General features: G+C 42.0%; 1 protein-coding gene across 1 annotated transcript in view; it reads left to right on the forward strand.

Moving 5' to 3' along the window:
* Positions 1-15,531, forward strand: part of SNTB2 (syntrophin beta 2) — a 370,606-nt gene extending 355,075 nt beyond the window's left edge. The window contains exon 7 of the mRNA XM_069218297.1: positions 10,671-15,531. Within this exon, the coding sequence (XP_069074398.1) occupies positions 10,671-10,763 (93 nt within the window). The 3' untranslated portion in view covers positions 10,764-15,531. The remainder of the gene's footprint in view (positions 1-10,670) is intronic.
* Positions 15,532-19,996: the final 4,465 nt, after the last annotated feature.

Genomic DNA, 19,996 nt, shown 5'->3' on the forward strand with positions numbered 1-19,996 from the left:
TTCTGTGCAGGAGTGACCCCCAGGAGGCCCTCTCCCTTGCCCAGGTAGTGGCTACCCCGAGGAGCCCCCCCTTGCCTGCCTGCATCGCTGAAGAGACCCCTTGGTCTCCCATTGAAACCTGAAGGAAACCCGACGCGTGTTTGCACTCTGCACCCGGCCGCCGCCACCGCGCTGCTGAGGGTGTACTTTCTGTGCTAATTTGTGTCCCCCCCGGTGCCCTACAAAACCCCCCTGGTCTGCCCTCCGAAGACGCGGGTACTTACATGCTGGCAGACTGGAACCGGGGCACCCCCTTCTCTCCTTTGAAGCCTATGTGTTTTGGGCACCTCTTTGACCTTTGCACCTGACCGGCCCTGAGCTGCTGGTGTGATAACTTTGGGGTTGCTCTGAACCCCCAACGGTGGGCTACCTTGGACCAAAAACTGAAACCTGTAAGTGACTTACTTACCTGTTAAAACTAACAATAACTTACCTCCCCCAGGAACTGTGAAAATTGCACTGTGTCCACTTTTAAAACAGCTTATTGTGTTTTATGTAAAAAGTATACATGCTAAAGTAATGATTCAAAGTTCCTAGAGTACTTACCTGCAATACCTTTCAAATGAGATATTACATGTAGAATTTGAACCTGTGGTTCTTAAAATAAACTAAGAAAATATATTTTTCTATAACAAAACCTATTGGCTGGATTTGTCTCTGAGTGTGTGTTCCTCATTTATTGCCTGTGTGTATGTACAACAAATGCTTAACACTACTCCTTTGATAAGCCTACTGCTCGACCACAATACCACAAAATAGAGCATTAGTATTATCTCTTTTTGCCACTATCTTACCTCTAAGGGGAACCCTTGGACTCTGTGCATACTATTCCTTACTTTGAAATAGTGCATACAGAGCCAACTTCCTACAATGTGTAAGAATGACTGAGACACAGTAGGGGCATATTGCTCATGCAGCTATGCCCTCACCTGTGGTATAGTGCACCCTGACTTAGGGCTTTGAAGCCTTCTAGAGGGGTGACTTACCTATGCCACAGGCAATATTTTGTGTGCATGGCATCCTTAGGGGGATGCCATGTCGACTTAGCCTTTTTCTCCCCACCAACAGACACAATCTGCAGTGGCAGTGTGCATATGTTAGGTGAGGGGTCCCTTAGGGTGGCACAATACATGCTGTAGCCCTTAGGGACCTTCCCTGGTCACAGGGCCCTTGGTACCACTGATACCTTTTACAAGGGACTTCTGTGTGCCAGGGGTGTGCCAATTGTGGAAATAATGGTACATTTTTAGTGAAAGAACACTGGTGCTGGGGCCTAGTTAGCAGGGTCCCAGCACACACTGCCTGACATTGATGCTGACTTGACAAAGAGTGGAGGGGGGGTTAACTGCAACAAGGAGCAATTTTCCTACAGATGTACAAGTTACTTAACTTCAGTAACAATGTATCTGGTAGAGTCATATTCTAATTGCAGATTCCTTACTGACCCACCCATCCTCCCCGTTTGCAAACTGATTTCTAGGGACAGGGATTCCTCCTTCAGGTCTTTAGCTCTGGCGCACCAATCTCAGTGTTCTTAGCAGCTCTGTGCTTTGGCGTGGAAAGTGGTTAAAAGGAACTGACGTCACTACGTTGAGGCGGCGTCTATAAACTACTGCGGACGTCATCACGGCGACTACGACACCAGTGGAATCGACCGACGCCACCTACCGACGTGCAAGGGTATTGCTCGAAGAAAAATCTCTTGATCCAGTCTGACGCCTGGGGGAAATTCTAAGGTAAGGAATCTGCGACTAGAATATGTCTCTACCAGACATTTTGTTAGCGAAGGTAAGTAACTTGTACTTCAGGCTGTGCATCTCCCAGGTCTTTAAACTGCCTGCCACATCTTCTAAGCAGATATTTTGTTGAAAGCCTCAAATGGGTTCTTGGAGACAACATAATGCAAGTTACCTTGTAAGATTAAGAGTTCCCTCAAATAGATCCATTGGCCACTGGCCCAAATGCCCAACCCTACCTCCTGAGTTTGGGGAAGAGGTTTGATGATGGGACCTTTTGAAGAGTTAGTCTAACTGATTTAGTTGAATTAGTCCAATATATTTCTCTCTGACCTTTCACCGATCTCATTTGGGGTGCGGTGAGTGATTATGGCTATTGTGTGGACTTAGAAAGATCTAAATGATTTCTTCTCACCTCTCAATTCATTAGCGCAGTGGAAGATGGAAGTCTTTCCTTTCTTTGTGAATCCTTTTCCTCAGATCTCAAGTAGATGAGGAAATCGGAAAGCAAAATCGAAGGTCAAAACTTTGAAAGAAGTTTGATTGGAGAAGGCATTTTCTTACTCCAGCTAATTTGGAGCAGCATCAGTTTACTTTCATAAACCTTATGGGAAGAGGCAACAGCAGTCTCAAAAGCCTTCTGTTGACGCAGAGGAAGCCAGCAGCCTACTGTAGCATCAGCCGTTCTGCCACCATCGCTCCACACTCGTTTGCCCCTAAGCACAGAATGTATCTTCCAGTGCAGCAGAGCCTAACAAAAGGATGATAATGTACAAAATGGTTACAAACTCTGGCTTAATTGAGCCTCTCTCAGTATTTCACAGAAGACCTGCAGACCTGTTCTCATAGACCAGGAGGTTAAGGAAGTATATTGCGAGATTCAGAATATGGTGATTAAAAATCATGTGACACACATCGGGGAAATATACTCCCAATGTGTGCACCCCAAAGCAGGGATTTCGGGCCATATACAATTTAAAGACCACAAACTGGATCAAAGCAAACAGTTGAAGATGCTTCTAGAAATCTTCTTGCTTCTGTCTGCTTCCTTCATCCACTTTGACAGCTGATTGTGACTGCTCAGTGCAGAGTGGTTTGCTTACATGTGACAGCCGAAAGCACATGGAAGCTTAAACGTGGTTACTGTAAGACAAGGTGCTTGAGTTAATTTTCTCTGAAAGTGCAACTTTGATTCCCAAACCCTTTGCCACTACAACATGCTACAATGTTGTTCCCAATTTCCCAGAATCTAATCACAGGGGAAATGTATTTTCATAGACGGGCCAGGAGCATTTTTCTGCCAGTTGTTTCCTCAGACTGTGCCAATCCAGTTTACACTACAGAGAAAAAGGCATTACTGCTACACACGAGCCTCGTCAGTGGTGGTTTGCAGACCGTCATTGTTTCTGTTGCAAGGGAACAGTGGTGGAGGCTTTCATGCAGCTTGAATCTTCTGTCCAGTATGTATGTCAGGATCCTACACCACAGACCCCATCACTGATCTTGACTGCAGGGCTGCTGAAAACATCCAGCATGTCATCTGAATCTTGCTTCTGAGGGCATGGTCATCGTGACGGAAGTGAAGTGGCTTTCCATGTGAACACATTATACATTTAAGTGAAGATTATGCATTTCGTCCCTGGTGAAGGAGATTAATCTAGGTACCTGTATAAAATAGTCAGTACTACAGTGTATTCCACATGTGGCTAAATCAACTGGTTTTGTTCTTTAGAGGTAAATTTGTGTGTTATGGCTACCGAATACCTTCTCTATAATGTTTTTTCACCTGCCCAGATATAAAAACTTGCTAGCTAGCCTTAATGTATGTTCTCCACACAGGAAACCTGCACCAACCTTATTATACCTGTATCCATATTGAGGTGCCTGCTACTTAGACCAGTGTTCAAGCCCATCTATAATTCCAACGTTTACCATAGTATTGAAAGTGGCTTTTCTAGTGACTATTGTAGCTACTAGTAGCATGAGTGAAATTCAGACTCCATTGCCAATGATCTGTACAAAGTGATGTACTAATGTTTCTGTAATAACTCATGTTCCTTCCCTTATTAAGATCATTTGTGTTGCATTCGTTCTTCCCAGATCCCAAATCTACAGGTCTCTCCTGAATCTTGGATATAAAAATGATTGTAATGAACTACCCTTAATGAAAGTAAGGATCTTAGTTGTTTGAGGCAGCCTAAGGACTGCATGAAGCTCAAAGTACCAGCTAGGGTGGTAGTAAAAAATGAAAGTAAGGATAAAGAGAGAACGACGAAGGGAAATGGAGCAGATAATTAATAGATTTATTGTTCAAAGATACATGGTGCTCACCTCCTGACAAGCAATAGTGGGTTATTGATAGCTAACACGTGGTGTCTGGCTGCTGGTTTGGTGAGCAAAAGAAGGATAAATGGGATCAGACAGTGGACAAAAAAGGATGAAGTGACATTGAAAAGAGGATGCAAGGATGGTGTGCGTGAGAAGAATGTAGACCTGCCAGAGAATATGAAATTTGACACTCATTGCCAAGGCAGGTTTATTGAGGAAGAATGGAAGTGCTGGTGATGTTTGTTTCTCTCTCTTATTTATATATATGTATATATATATATATGTTCGGTGGCATGTGTAGCTGCAGATACACATGCTGTGCACAGTCCGCCGTCTGGTGTTGGGCTCGGAGTATTACAAGTTGTTTTTGTTCGAAGAAGTCTTTTCGAGTCACGAGACCGAGGGACTCCTCCCACTTCGGTTCCATTGCGAATGGGCGTCGACTCCATTTTAGATTGGTTTTTTTCCGCCATCGGGTTCGGACGTATTCCTTTTCGCTCCGTGTTTCGGGTCGGAAAGTTAGTTAGAATCTCGGAAAAATCGTCGGTATTGTTGCGTTCGGTATCGGGTTAGTTAGAACAAATCGACACCGAATCTTGAAGAGCTCCGGTGGCCCTTCGGGGTAATTTCGATCCCCCGTCGGGGCCTGGTCGGCCCGACCGCTTGCGACTTCAAGACTGATGGAACGGACCCCGTTCCGCTTCTGTCCTAAATGCCATAACAAATATCCGTATACGGATCACCATTTGGTCTGTAACTTGTGCCTGTCCCCCGAGCACAAGGAGGATACGTGTGAAGCCTGTCGAGCGTTTCGGTCGAGGAAGACGCTCAGAGACCGAAGAGCCAGGAGATTGCAAATGGCGTCCACGCCGACAGGACAACAACGGTTCGAGGACGAAGAGGAAGCGTTCTCCATCTACGAGTCAGATTCGGGGGAATCAGACGCCGAAGACATAACAACCGTGAGTAAGACGTCGAAAGTTAGGCCTCACGAAAAGTCCACAAAGGCCCAGGGGACGCCACTGCCAACAGGCCATGGCTTAACCCAAAAACAAGGTGACCGAGCCAAGGCACCGAAAATGGGCATGCTGGTGTCGAAGTCATCCGACTCCGGTCGTGATACCGCCACACAGCAACCTCGGAGCCGAGACACCGGCTCCGAGAAACTTCGGCACAGAGACAGCGGCACCGAAAACGTTCGGCACAGAGATACCACGCCGAAATCAAAGAAAACTTCTTCGGAGCCTAAAAAGACTACCGAAACGGTTTCGGTACCGAAAAAAGCCTCGGAACCGAAAGTTAGTTCCTATACAGAGGAACAAGGGCTAAACACCCAATTGCATAGATTTGGGGAAGAACTTCAAGAGGTAGAGACTGACTACACTCAAAAGAGGCTTCACATCCATGAAGACACAGGGAAGATAACCACTCTTCCCCCAATCAAGATGAAAAGGAAACTTGCCTTCCAACAAGGGGACAAGCAACCACAAGCAAAGGTGGTAAAGAAAGTAACCCCACCACCTTCTCCACCACCATTAACACATGCATCACCGGCGCAAACTCCACCACTAACGCACTAACCAGCTCATACCACAATGAGCCAGGATGATCCCGATGCATGGGACCTCTACGACGCTCCAGTGTCTGATAATAGCCCAGAGTCATATCCAACTAAACCGTCACCACCTGAGGACAGTACATCATATGCACAGGTGGTCGCAAGGGCAGCCGAATTTCACAATGTCTCACTACATTCAGAACCTATTGAGGATGACTTTCTCTTTAACACCCTGTCCTCCACCCATAGCGTGTATCAAAGCCTTCCCATGCTCCCAGGAATACTAAGGCACTCAAAACAAATATTTCAGGAGCCAGTTAAAAGCAGAGCCATAACTCCAAGGGTGGAGAAAAAATATAAGGCACCGCCCACAGACCCAATATTTATTACAACACAACTAACACCGGACTCAGTAGTTGTGGGAGCAGCTCGTAAGAGAGCTAACTCTCATACATCAGGCGACGCACCTCCTCCAGACAAGGAGAGCCGCAAATTTGATGCAGCAGGAAAAAGGGTTGCAGCACAAGCAGCAAATCAGTGGCGTATCGCCAACTCGCAAGCACTCTTGGCAAGATACGACAGGGCTCATTGGGATGAAATGCAACATTTCATCGAACTCCTACCCAAAGAGTTCCAAAAAAGAGCGCAACAGGTGGTGGAAGAGGGACAAAGTATCTTGAATAATCAGATACGGTCTTCCATGGATGCGGCGGATACAGCTGCAAGGACAATAAACACTGCAGTCACAATACGGAGGCACGCATGGCTGCGCACTTCTGGGTTCAAACCCGAAATCCAACAGGCTGTGCTCAATATGCCGTTTAATGAACAGCAATTGTTTGGGCCGGAGGTAGACACTGCCATTGAAAAACTAAAAAAGGACACTGATACAGCCAAAGCCATGGGCGCACTCTACTCCCCGCAGAGCAGAGGCACATTTCGGAAAACACCTTTTAGGGGAGGGTTTGAGGTCAACCCACAGAAACCAACACTTCACAAACAAGACCACCTACCTACCAGGGTCAATATCAAAGGGGAGGTTTTCGGGGACAATATAGAGGAGGCCAATTCCCAAGAAATCGGGGAAAATTTCAAAGTCCCAAAACCCCTCAAAATAAACAGTGACTCACAAGTCACACAACCCCTTCACACAACACCTGTGGGGGGAAGACTACGCCAATTCTACAAATCTTGGGAAGAAATAACAACAGACACTTGGGTCTTAGCAATTATCCAACATGGCTATTGCATAGAATTTCTCAAATTCCCTCCGAACGTCCCACCGAAAACACACAATATGTCAAAACAGCATATAGATCTTCTAGGACTAGAAGTTCAAGCATTACTACAAAAGGACGCAATAGAATTAGTACCAAGCCAACAGGAGAACACAGGAGTTTACTCACTGTACTTTCTAATACCAAAAAAGGACAAAACTCTGAGACCAATACTAGATCTCAGAACACTAAATACCTACATCAAATCAGACCACTTTCACATGGTCACATTACAAGACGTAATCCCACTACTCAAACAGCAAGACTACATGACAACATTAGACCTAAAAGATGCGTATTTCCATATACCGATACATCCTTCGCACAGGAAATACCTAAGGTTCGTATTCAAAAGAATACATTACCAATTCAAAGTGTTGCCATTCGGAATAACAACTGCGCCAAGAGTCTTTACAAAATGCCTGGCAGTAGCTGCACATATCAGAAGGCAGCAAATACACGTGTTCCCTTACTTAGACGACTGGTTAATCAAGACCAACACGCTAACAAGGTGTTCACGTCACACAAAGTATGTCATACAGACCCTTCACAAGCTGGGTTTCTCCATCAACTATGCAAAGTCACACCTTTGGCCGTGTCAAACACAGCAATACTTAGGAGCGACAATCAACACAGCAGAAGGGATAGCCACTCCAAGTCCACAAAGGGTTCAAACATTTCACAAGGTAATACAGGCCATGTATCCAACACAAAAGATACAAGCAAAAATGGTATTAAAACTCCTAGGCATGATGTCTTCATGCATAGCCATTGTCCCAAACGCAAGATTGCTCATGCGGCCCTTACAACAGTGCCTAGCATCACAATGGTCACATGCACAGGGTCAACTTCTAGATCTGGTGTTGATAGACCGCCAAACATACATCTCGCTTCTATGGTGGAACAGTACAAATTTAAACAAAGGGCGGCCTTTCCAAGACCCAGTGCCACAATACGTTATAACAATGGATGCTTCCATGACAGGGTGGGGAGCACACCTCAATCAACACAGCATCCAAGGACAATGGGACATACATCAAAGGCAGTTTCACATAAATCACTTAGAACTGTTAGCAGTATTTCTAGCGCTGAAAGCATTTCAACCCATGATAACCCACAAATATGTTCTTGTCAAAACAGACAACAATGTATTATTTAAACAAACGGGGGGACACACTCGACACAGTTGTGTCTCCTAACACAAAAAATATGGCATTGGGCAATTCACAACCACATTTGCCTAATAGCACAATTTATTCCAGGGATCCAGAACCAGCTAGCAGACAATCTCTCTCGGGATCACCAACAAATCCACGAATGGGAAATTCACCCCCAAATACTGAACACTTACTTTCAAATTTGGGGAACACCTCAAATAGATCTATTTGCAACAAAAGAAAACTCAAAATGCCAAAACTTTGCATCCAGATACCCACACGATCAATCCCAAGGCAATGCTCTATGAATGAATTGGTCAGGGATATTTGCGTACGCTTTCCCCCTCTCCCTCTCCTTCCATATCTAGTAAACAAATTGAGTCAAAACAAACTAAAACTCATACTAATAGCACCAACATGGGCAAGACAACCTTGGTTTACAACACTACTAGACCTGTCAGTAGTACCTCATGTCAAGCTACCAAACAAACCAGATCTGTTAACACAACACAAACAACAGATCAGGCATCCAAACCCAGCATCGCTGAATCTAGCAATTTGGCTCCTGAAATCCTAGAATTCGGACACTTGGACCTCACACAGGAATGTATGGAGGTCATAAAACAGGCTAGAAAACCTTCCACTAGACACTGCTATGCAAATAAATGGAAAATATTTGTTTGTTACTGCCATAATAATCAAATTCAACCATTACACGCATCTCCAAAAGATGTAGTAGGATATTTACTACATGTGCAAAAATCAAATCTAGCTTTCTCTTCCATAAAAATACATCTCACTGCAATATCTGCTTACCTGCAGATTACTCATTCAACTTCCCTATTTAGAATACCAGTCATTAAAGCGTTTATGGAAGGTCTAAAAAGAATTATACCACCGAGGACACCACCTGTTCCTTCATGGAACCTCAACATTGTCTTAACAAGACTCATGGGTCCACCTTTTGAGCCCATGCATTCTTGTGAAATGCAATACTTAACGTGGAAAGTTGCATTTCTCATTGCCATCACATCTCTAAGAAGGGTGAGTGAGATTCAGGCATTTACCATACAAGAACCATTTATTCAAATACACAAAAATAAGGTGGTTCTAAGAACAAATCCAAAATTCTTGCCAAAGGTTATCTCACCGTTCCACTTAAATCAAACAGTAGAATTACCAGTGTTCTTCCCACAGCCAGATTCAGTAGCTGAAAGAGCACTAAATACATTAGACATCAAAAGAGCGCTGATGTACTACATTGACAGAACAAAACTAATTAGGAAGACAAAACAACTATTTATTGCCTTTCAAAAACCTCATACAGGAAATCCAATTTCAAAACAAGGCATTGCTAGATGGATAGTTAGGTGCATTCAAACCTGCTACCTTAAAGCAAAGAGAGAGCTGCCTATTACACCAAAGGCACACTCAACCAGAAAGAAAGGTGCTACCATGGCCTTTCTAGGAAATAATCCAATGAACGAAATATGTAAGGCAGCAACATGGTCTACGCCTCATACATTTACTAAACACTACTGTGTAGATGTGTTATCTGCACAACAAGCCACAGTAGGTCAAGCTGTACTAAGAACTTTATTTCAAACTACTTCAACTCCTACAGGCTGAACCACCGCTTTTGGGGAGATAACTGCTTACTAGTCTATGCACAGCATGTGTATCTGCAGCTACACATGCCACCGAACGGAAAATGTCACTTACCCAGTGTACATCTGTTCGTGGCATTAGTCGCTGCAGATTCACATGCGCCCACCCGCCTCCCCGGGAGCCTGTAGCCGTTTTAGAAGTAGATCTTGAACATTTGTACATTTCTAAATATATTACTTTAACTTTCATTTGGTACATACGTATTCATTCCATTGCATGGGCACTATTACTAGCATACACAACTCCTACCTCACCCTCTGCGGGGAAAACAATCTAAAATGGAGTCGACGCCCATGCGCAATGGAACCGAAGTGGGAGGAGTCCCTCGGTCTCGTGACTCAAAGACTTCTTCGAACAAAAACAACTTGTAATACTCCGAGCCCAACACCAGACGGCGGACTGTGCACAGCATGTGAATCTGCAGCGACTAATGCCACGAACAGATGTACACTGGGTAAGTGACATTTTCCATATATATGTATATATATATATGTATATCCTTTGGTGCTTCTTACTAATTGACAGATTAACTCGCAGAATGTCAAAAAGGCTTAAGAGGTGATTTGATTTTCAAGAGTGAAAGCTAAGAGGTACACTCGACTTCCGTAGCTGCACTTTTGTCTGGGACGACGAAGGAGAAGACCCCAATGACCATCTTGTGTTGCTTCCTGTATTGGGTTGTTCTTTTTCTAAATTTGTGTGGTAGTAGTGTGGGGAGTATGTTGACGTTGTATGGCAAGAAATATTTAAGAGGTCACATAGCTTTGTTTCCCATTGTCTTGTCTGTCGCCCCTTATTTTCCTATGGTCTGATAGCTGTTATGTTGCAAGCTGAGGAGTTGAAGGGGTTGGGTTGGTTGTTTCCCAGGTTCCTTTAATACTGATTAATGGTGTGCTCTCTTCCACAGACTCTGGACCTGCATTCCTGCCCGAAACCGATTGTTTTTCTCCTGCACACATTCTTGTCTGCCAAGATGACCCGCATGGGAATGCTGGTCTGAAGGGCAAAAGGCTTGTGCCAAACTTGGCCGCACCAGTGTAAAAGTGAAAGAAGAGAATATAGAAAAAATGCATTGAAATACTATGCACTCCTGCAGCATCTGTGCCTTTCACAAGGACTCTCAGTACACTATTGGCTGTGACGTCTTGCACCTTGATCTCCAGTCAGTGCTCAACGCCCCCCACTGAAGAAAGACACTGAGTGATATCTCTACAGCGATGGCAGTGTTGATGGGCATTAACCAAAACTGATGATTCCATTATCATCAGGTGGTCTGTTGAGCTTTATTAGCAAGTTATTCCTTCAATTCGCTCTGCTGAATCCAGGAAGAGAACTCGCAGAATTTATCACATTTTCTGCAGATGGAAGGCTGCAGTACCTCTTAACACTTATAAGCCATTTTATTTGCTTACCAAAGGTGCCTTTGTTTTAATGCTGTGAGTTGGCATTGCAGTGCTAACTAATGGACATGTTTTCAGGTTTACTGTACTTGGGAGTGCTGATGCTTGCATGAACACTTAATCAATGTAATTTATCTTGTTGGTGTACATTAGTCCTGCCACAGAGTCAACTAGGCATGGAGAATATGTTGCATAGTAAGGTACACTGACTGTCTTTGCTGGTGATAATTTTTTGAGGCTTGTGTTATCGGCACAGGGCACCTATGAAATGATGCATCCACCTTTCGTGGCTCAGCATTATACTGTTATTATATCCAAAAGTGATTGGCTTAGTTTGTGGCTTGGTTGGGATGGTCTTGAAATGTAGCTTGAAAGGCAAAATTGATACCTTTCTTTGCACCTAAGAGTGTCTGACTTTGTCATTGTGAATGTTGGAGGCTAGTGTTACAGCACACATTAGCTACGTTGTTCCCTAATTTGATGAAGCTCATGTTTTAGAAGAGTGGCTGTGAAACCTGTGTTGCAGCATAGAGTGGATGTGTTGGGTCTTGCTTATGACTGGCTGTTAACGTTTTGCATTATAGTGCAGCTTGATGGATTCCATTGGGGTTCTGGGTGCTGAGAGGGCACTGTGCTCGTAACCTAAAATAATTGGGTGACAAGACATGTGAGTTGTTGCTTAGTGTACTGTTGTGTTTGCACTTGTGTGAAGAACCTGCTTTATACTCTGAGTGAGTGTGTCTTTTAGCATATGGTGGTTATATTATTTGTGTCGGGTGGTGTATGAGTCTGTCTGACTCTCTCTATTGGCTTGTGTAAGAGTAAGAGCAGTCCACCAAAACCCAAAGTAATTGGGTTGCGCGGCACCAAGATGATCCTGAGTGTCTAGTTGTGTTTTGGTTTTCTTGTGAAATCTGTATTATTCTGTGTTCGTCTTCCTTGTGTAAAAGATTGGTTAAATCACTGATGCTCTGGGTATGTGGTGGATTCTTTATCCCATTGGTACATAGATGCAAATGGATTTTAGCTGTTGTATGAGCTGGAGCAGGTCACTGTAACTCAAACTAATTTGGTGATGTAAAACTGCAGGTGCCTCCCATTCAGTAGTATATCAGAATGAGTATGCCTGTGTGGCAGACCTTGATTGGCCATCTGTCAATGCTGTGAGTCTGAGGGTCATTTTCTGTGTTATTTAATCTTCTGTTCCTATTATAGCTCAGGATAAATTGATGTGGTGTACCGAGGTGAGAGTTGCTTACGTTACTGCACAGTCAAAGGATGGGTGAGAGGAACATACAAGAAAGCTCCGAGTGAATGGGTGTGTTTGGATTTCGGTATGACGAAAATATATTGTGAAGAGGTGCTATAGAACCACAGTGCTGGAGGTCTAGCAGTGACTTATGTAAAGATGATGTGCTGTATCAGTGTGTAAAAAAAAAAAAAAAGGGTCTGGAAAACTGAGGGAGTGGTAAGACCTTCGACATCCATACCATATCCAACCTTATTTATTTTTCGACACAACTTCAACCTTTATTCCCTCATTAATTCAGTTGTTAACGGCTCTGCGTATCATTAAGGCATTTCATATTAATCCTTGTAATTTACCACGCTATGAATCTTCATCATCTGCAGTAGCAAATGCTGTATAAAAACTAAAATATAGCCAATCTTGCTGCTGTCATGTGAGCAGCCTGGATAGTGGCATAAAGGAACTTACCGTACCTATAGAGTAATACTGTAAGTACAACATATTTGATAGGGTTCCGTTGCAACTAGGATTGTAGTTTTGCACTGTAGCAGTACGGATTGTAATGCAGACTGCAAAGAGAATGATTGTAGTCAAGTGTAATAATTTGTGCTTGCCGCTAACGGGGATTGGTGAGTTAAATTGTAGCCCATGAAGATGTACGTAACCAGGAGTGTTTTCACCTGGATGTTTCTCTTTCCAAATCTTCAAAAGCTCAGGAGTGTGTGTAATTTCATTCTCTAACCTCATATTTCCCAAAATAGTAGATAACAACTTTGTTCTAAGGGAAACTGAAACAACCTTTCAGTGCCAGTCGACGTTTTTCAGGGTGGAGTAACGCTGCAGAGTCAAGTCTCTTTGGATTGATTACTCGAATAGGAGGACACCAAAGGGGTTTTGTATAGCGTACTCCAAGCACTAAAGTTACTAACCATAAGACATTACAACTCTCAAAGACCAATTCTTCTTCAGGACCATTAGGAAAATTTGAGTTCGGGAAAGAAGATTTTATGTCCAATTATGTTGAGGTCACAAACACTTTAAGCATTACGTAGAGAAGAAATAAAATGGATTCTTAGAAAAAGACACATCCATTGTAAAGTTCTGTATAAATAGGTCCCTTGATTGACTACAAGCCATCCCCTACTAGCATCCCCGTTGTCAAAGGTTTTCATCCACATAATCAAATGTGCAAGGAGAAAAGCCTCAATGAATGTCTTTTTGTCTGTGAGAGGCAACCTGGCTCCAAGTGGGTAGAGTACTGTCTTTCCAAAGTACTTTGGTGCCGAAGAATAATGCTCTGAAGTGAATTCTAAGCAGTAGTTCTGGTGTAATGTTACAGAGGGAGACTAAAAACCCCAGCCCTGTCAGTTTGCTTGTACAGTCTGAATGTCCAGATAGCGCCTGAGTTGGTTTAAAATCCCTTTTTAGTAGAACAATTGCCAAAGTGCCTTCAGTATAGATGAGTGAGTCGGTGGTGCCCCCAAGCCTCCTCAGGGGATGTCCTCTGTAGTGAGTTATATTGCATATCCCTCAACTGAATGACATTCTATCCTTCAGCGCTTTCACTTTAGTAGTGGTACTCATATTATGGGTGCCACAAAACTCTTGAGAGGTTGCTCATGTCTACATGTCTTTACCATGCGCTTAGGAATTAAAAACCTACAGGAATCCCTTGGATGAATCTCTTGAGTACTCTAAAAGGGAATACTGATTGCTTTGCAAAGGACTCTCTTCAGTTGAGTGTGTGAGCATGAAAGATGTTTCCAGGTAGAGGCTTGAGTGACATGTACACTTAGATTCGCTTTGTGTGTTTGCCTAGGAAAACCAAAATGGGAGGGGCTTAATTTAGCATTGTTATAGCAGCTCTTGAGGGGCAAAATTGCTTAGCATTATACGATGGTTTAGGCAGCCTTGAGGAGCTCGGGATCTTCATTCTTTCTTACTGTATTAATATTTTTATCAGTCATTCTTTGAAGTGTGAAATACTTCAACATTGCCTTACTGTGTTTGAAAAGCACACTTTACTCCTGTTGGACATTTTCTATGCATCCTCTTCTATACCAAAATACATTCTGCATAGGATGCCAGAAAATTCTGCAAGAGCAAAATTCTTAGTTGTTTCTAGGTAAACGTCCTGATTCACAAAGTGGGTTTTAAATATTTGTATGTAGTGTAAAAAAATTAATTAAAAAAAAGCGCAGTGTTACAAGACCCCAAGAGAGCCACAGTGGCTGTCGTGTTTTGCACGTGCATATGATAGCCACTAGTAAAATAGCTGCACTAAGCCACACAGTTTGATGTATCCTTTTGAATAAAGGCATTCTCAAAATGGATTTATAACTGTTAGGTGACTTAGTATTTTACTTTGTGTTATTTAAGCTAGCACAAATATATTTCTCTTCTTTGGCAGCCCTATAATGTGCCTGAAAAATCTATTATTTTCCTTTTACAGAAATATATAGCACTCCAGTGTTTGCACAGTGCTGGAAAAGTGTTATCTTGCTGCCTTATGTGTTTGAGATAAAAATACATTTATGAACTTTTAACTTTGTGTTCTCCTTTATCCTTACCACACACCCAATAACAAGCTATTGTGATAAACTGTAATACCCAATAAAATGCAAAATACGTATATATTTTATCTAACCCAGGACATTTTGCAGGAAAGGATCATTTCAGATTTACTACTACTACAATGATGCGTGCTGATTAGTTAGCATCCACATGCTGTGTTTCTGGTATTCAGCTCTGCTAATCTATTCATCTGGGTTTTTCTTCACTAAAGGAGAGAGTTGTGAGCTCTTTTAGGATGAAAAAAAGTCATGCCTTTTTTGTCTGGCTTCAAATATCAAATCGTGAAGTCCAAGATCATTTTAATGTGCAAAATATATTCTGCAACTCTACAAATGTGATATCTCTGAAAATTGAATTATGTGATTTTACTTATAATAAATACTCAGTTTTAATGGCATGTATGCAATGGTAGGTTTCAGGAGGAAAGTTATATTGGCTAACCGTTATAACGTAACAGGAGGGAAATGCCTGATGGAAATGGCATAACAATGTGCATAACCAAAAATAAGCATTATGTTTTCTGGCATTAAATGTTTTTAAACAAACCTGTGGATGGTAATTTTCTTGGAGTGGGGTTAACCACCCGTGTGTGTGTAATTATTCACACTGTCATTGGGCACAACCTTCTTTACTTTTTCATGTGTTATTGTACATCAGAATTTCCAAAGTTGATTGCATACATACATTTTCAGTTGCCAGTTTCTTTTTGACTTTCCCCTCTCCCACTCTGAAGAAACACACTCATGCAACACAACCAACTCATACCACCACCACCAACCCCCCCCCCCCCCCCCCCCCACCGTGAAGGTAAATCCCTTCCCCTCACCCCGAACCTCTTACTACCTTACCCTTCTTTCCTTAGGCCATTCAGCTTGTTTACCATTAGTAGTCTACAGCTTTTAGTCTATCATGTGGTAGTAAATGTTGAATATACTTTCACTAAGGTTTAGTTTAGTTTTGTCGTTCCAAGGCTAAGTAAAACAAAGCACCCTAATAAAAACTTCAACTACTAAGTATGTCAAATTGTCTTCAAGCTCCTGTAGTGCCAAAATGCGAGTAGAAGGGGGATTTTGGTTAGTTTGTCAACAAGGAACACATCGCCCACACCCCTATGGAAATCTGCTGGCTCTTCTTGCTGGCCCACACCATCTTCGAAACCAGCTACTTCAACTACAAAGCCATCAGTTAACATCCCTTCTTATCTGGCTGACAATTTACCCATCTGCTCTGGCTCTCTGTAGATCTGCGGCCATCTCACCATCAGGAAAGAAGACCAAGTGCAAAAAAACATGGTTAACACCCTAACCCAGTTTTTGAACCCAGAATTTAGAATGATATCCCTATATCATTCAGGGCCATCCAAACCCTGCTCCAATTAGGAAAAAGCTGAAGACTGGCCTCTTTAGAGAACACAGCATCATGACAAAGTAACAGTCCACTTCCGCTTTCTGACCCCAGCTGCCCCTCCAAGTACTCGTTAACTGTATTTTTCTGCTTTTTACTATATACAGCACACTACTTCCAAAAGCATACACTTTACTTCCACCACATTCCATTAAACGCCACACATGTTTCATTTGTTGCTGTTTCATAACTTTGTGATAAATCTAAATAGGGACAGAAGAGCTGGAGCAGCTGAATTCGGATGTTTCAAACTACATGTTTTAGTTAACATAACAGATATTGAGACAGAGTAATGCTTCATTATTAAAAGACTCGATCCTCATGGAAGACCATTCCCCACACACACACAAGTGTGTGTGTGTGTGTATGTATATATATATATATAACGCCATCAAGATTTCTCCGCTGAGAGCCAAGTTCACAAAATAGGGCGGCCTCTGTGCTGAGAAGGCGGAGAGCCTTCACAGTGGAATCCCAAACTTTCTCCTCATGAAAAAATGCACCAGGCCAGTAAACCAGCATAGAAGGGCACTTTTATTTCATTTACATCACTGAAAAAACGAAAGTTATTCCCTGACACGTTTCGGCTGACAGGAGTACCTTCCTCATAGGGGCATCTTTTTCCAAATTCAAAATAACCATGTGGTGAAATTCACCAATTATAAGTAAGTGGACTTTAATTTACAAACAACATTCACGCAATAGCGCAAATGATATTAAGTGCACTCACATAGTGCTTTGTAAAGAGACATTGTGACTTTAACACTTTGGCATATAACGATGGCGAATTTCACCACATGGTTATTTTGAATTTGGAAAACGATTCACCTATGAGGAAGGTTGCTCTGTCAGCCGAAACGCGTCAGGGAATAACTTTAGTTTTTCAGTGATGTAAATGAAATAAAAGTGCCCTTCTATGCTGGTTTACTGGCCTGGTGCATTTCTTCATGAGAATATATATATATATATATATATATATATATATATATATATAATATATATATATATATATATATATATATATATATATATATATAATGACCTGCAAATCTAGATTTTGTTTTAAAACAAAAAGCTTTTATCTTGTGTGTTAGATTTTACTGTCTTCATCAGCAGATATTCAGATCTTCGCATTAAGACAAATAATTTTGAATTTAGAACTGTTTTTAACCCTTGAATATTTTGAAGCTTTCTTATGTCTTCTGAAGCAGATATGACCTCCATTCTTATTAGGATAGTTCCCCCCCCATGCAGGCAGCCTAGTGTAATTTGCTAAGACCTTGTGGAACCAAACCCTTAACTTGGTCAACTCCTTCTGGATTCTTCTGTCCGAAGTTGGTGTTAGCATCTCACATTTGGGTACAATCCCTAAGTGCAATAATAAAGAAAATTGTTTATATAGACAGTTATGTGACAATATCTTGCATGTACGTTTTTAGGATAACATTTGGAACGATGAAAGCCAGAATGTAGAAAGATAACAATCTTCTTAAAATTTCCATACAGTTCTCTAATTTAAAAATCGTACTTGTCAATACTCCTTCAGTTGAATACATCCCAGATGTATAAATGTAAGTTTTGCACCATGGATTTGTTGTTGGCCCATGTGACAAATAGTGATTTGATTTAGTATTGTACTTTTCAAAAGAAAATACCGTAATGGTTGACTGTGTGAGACACCCCCATGATAACCCAAACCTTGCCCACTATCTTATTATTTCTTTTACTGTTGTAAGGTTCAATTTGGGATATACTGACTTGCATAGAAAAAAACAATAATGAACCCGTATACTACGATGTAGTGGTAAAATTTGATAAGACCACAACACATGTAGGCCACGGGACAAGCAACACTTGACCACTGAAAAGCATTCCCACAAAGTACTGTGTTTTTCTGCGACAGCTGCTCCTTTATGCCTCTTCAGGGGTATGAATTGCTATATGCAACTTCAGCACAAAAAGACAATTAATGCTGTTCCAAATCAAGAAATCTGTATTTGATTTTGAGTAAAAATCATAAAAGAATAAATCACACTTTGATATTGATGCAATATGTTACAAAGTAATATCATTGCGGAAGAAACAACTATAATAAAGTGCATTAGTTTAACAAAATGCTATCTGAAAACAAATCCGGGAACTTCAAAACTTCATCACAGATCATTAAAAAATTACCCCTCCATCCATTTCCTATGACGTACAGACATTTTAAGAAAGCAGCAAACACTAAAGCAGATGTCGGGACTACCCAACTTCTGTAGATACCATAAGGGCCTCCCTACACTTAATAAAAGCACATGATTATAGAATATGCTCAAGACAGAGTTGAAAAAGAGCAACAATAACATTTACAAAAAAACAATAAAATGCAATAAAAATTGCTCTGACCTGTCACAGGGGCATGGAGGTAAATTACTGTCCCACGCATTCGCCCCATCAGAAAAGCACAACAGGTGCCACACAGTACTGATCCTAAATCGCTAAAAAAACATGGACGTCTCCCAACATGAGAGCTCCAAGGTTAGGTAGAATGCCACATCTCCTGTGGCTAGTGTGATAAAAATAGATGCCTATTAAAAACCTCCTCCAATCGGTGGGACATACTAAACTCTGCAGAAAGAGACTTTACCTGCCCCTATTGCATTTGCTTGAAGTATCCGGGGCAGAAAACATCTCAGGGAGACCAATGTCAGTGAAGCACTTTCTAACGTAATTCAACCAGGGGAGAGAAAGACCATTGTCAAGAATAAGACCATCTAAAATGACTTCTCTGTTGAAGCACACTTCAGAGTTTGACCACAGGCTTACCCAGAGCAAGAGAGGGGCCAATTAGTTCTGTCAAGGACATATTCAAGATTAAGTTCGGAGTGTAAAAAAAAAAGTGGAGACTGTCTGACCGAAGATTAAGTAACTGCCTTACATTTTTGTTTTCCTCCACCTGTATGGAGGAGACATTATGGTATCCCCAAACCCCTGCTCTGTACGTAGCTGTAGGGACACACTGAAGAGTAAAGATCTTAATGTAGGGGCAAATAGTGCCCCTACCTTCCCTCGAACAAGATTAAATAGGACCTCTCCACACTGCTCAATTTCAAATGTGCTGACTTCACTTGTGATTGCCAAGTACTAAAGGACTCAAAAGTAACACCCAAATAACAGATTCTATATGGAGCACAGGGAATGTCTAACTGCTTTAAGGAGGACATATTTCTTCTTCCTGGTCTGCAGGCTGTTATTTGTGACTTGCCATAGTTAGTTACCATATCTAAATTGCCCATAAAAAAAGACAAAATATTCTACCAGAAATGGGAAGGGCACAGGGTGTCCTAGCTGTAAAGGGTGTCCTAGCTGTAAAAAACCACATCTTCAGTGTATAATAATGCCAGAACAAATGCATCACTAATTTTTGGTGAATCCTTGCCTTGACAGACCGGGACAAGCGAGTGCTTAATGCACTTATATTAAAAAAAAAAAAAAGCAGACGTGCCAAAAAGTCCCCCCGCTACCTGAAAGACATCAGAACTTCACTGGTGCGGCCGTAACACAGTGTAGGCCCCTAAAATTTCATGTAGAGAACACAGAATATAAATCAGATTTGAGAATCAA

Source organism: Pleurodeles waltl, chromosome 12, assembly GCF_031143425.1.
Source record: "Pleurodeles waltl isolate 20211129_DDA chromosome 12, aPleWal1.hap1.20221129, whole genome shotgun sequence".
Lineage (NCBI taxonomy): Eukaryota > Metazoa > Chordata > Amphibia > Caudata > Salamandridae > Pleurodeles > Pleurodeles waltl.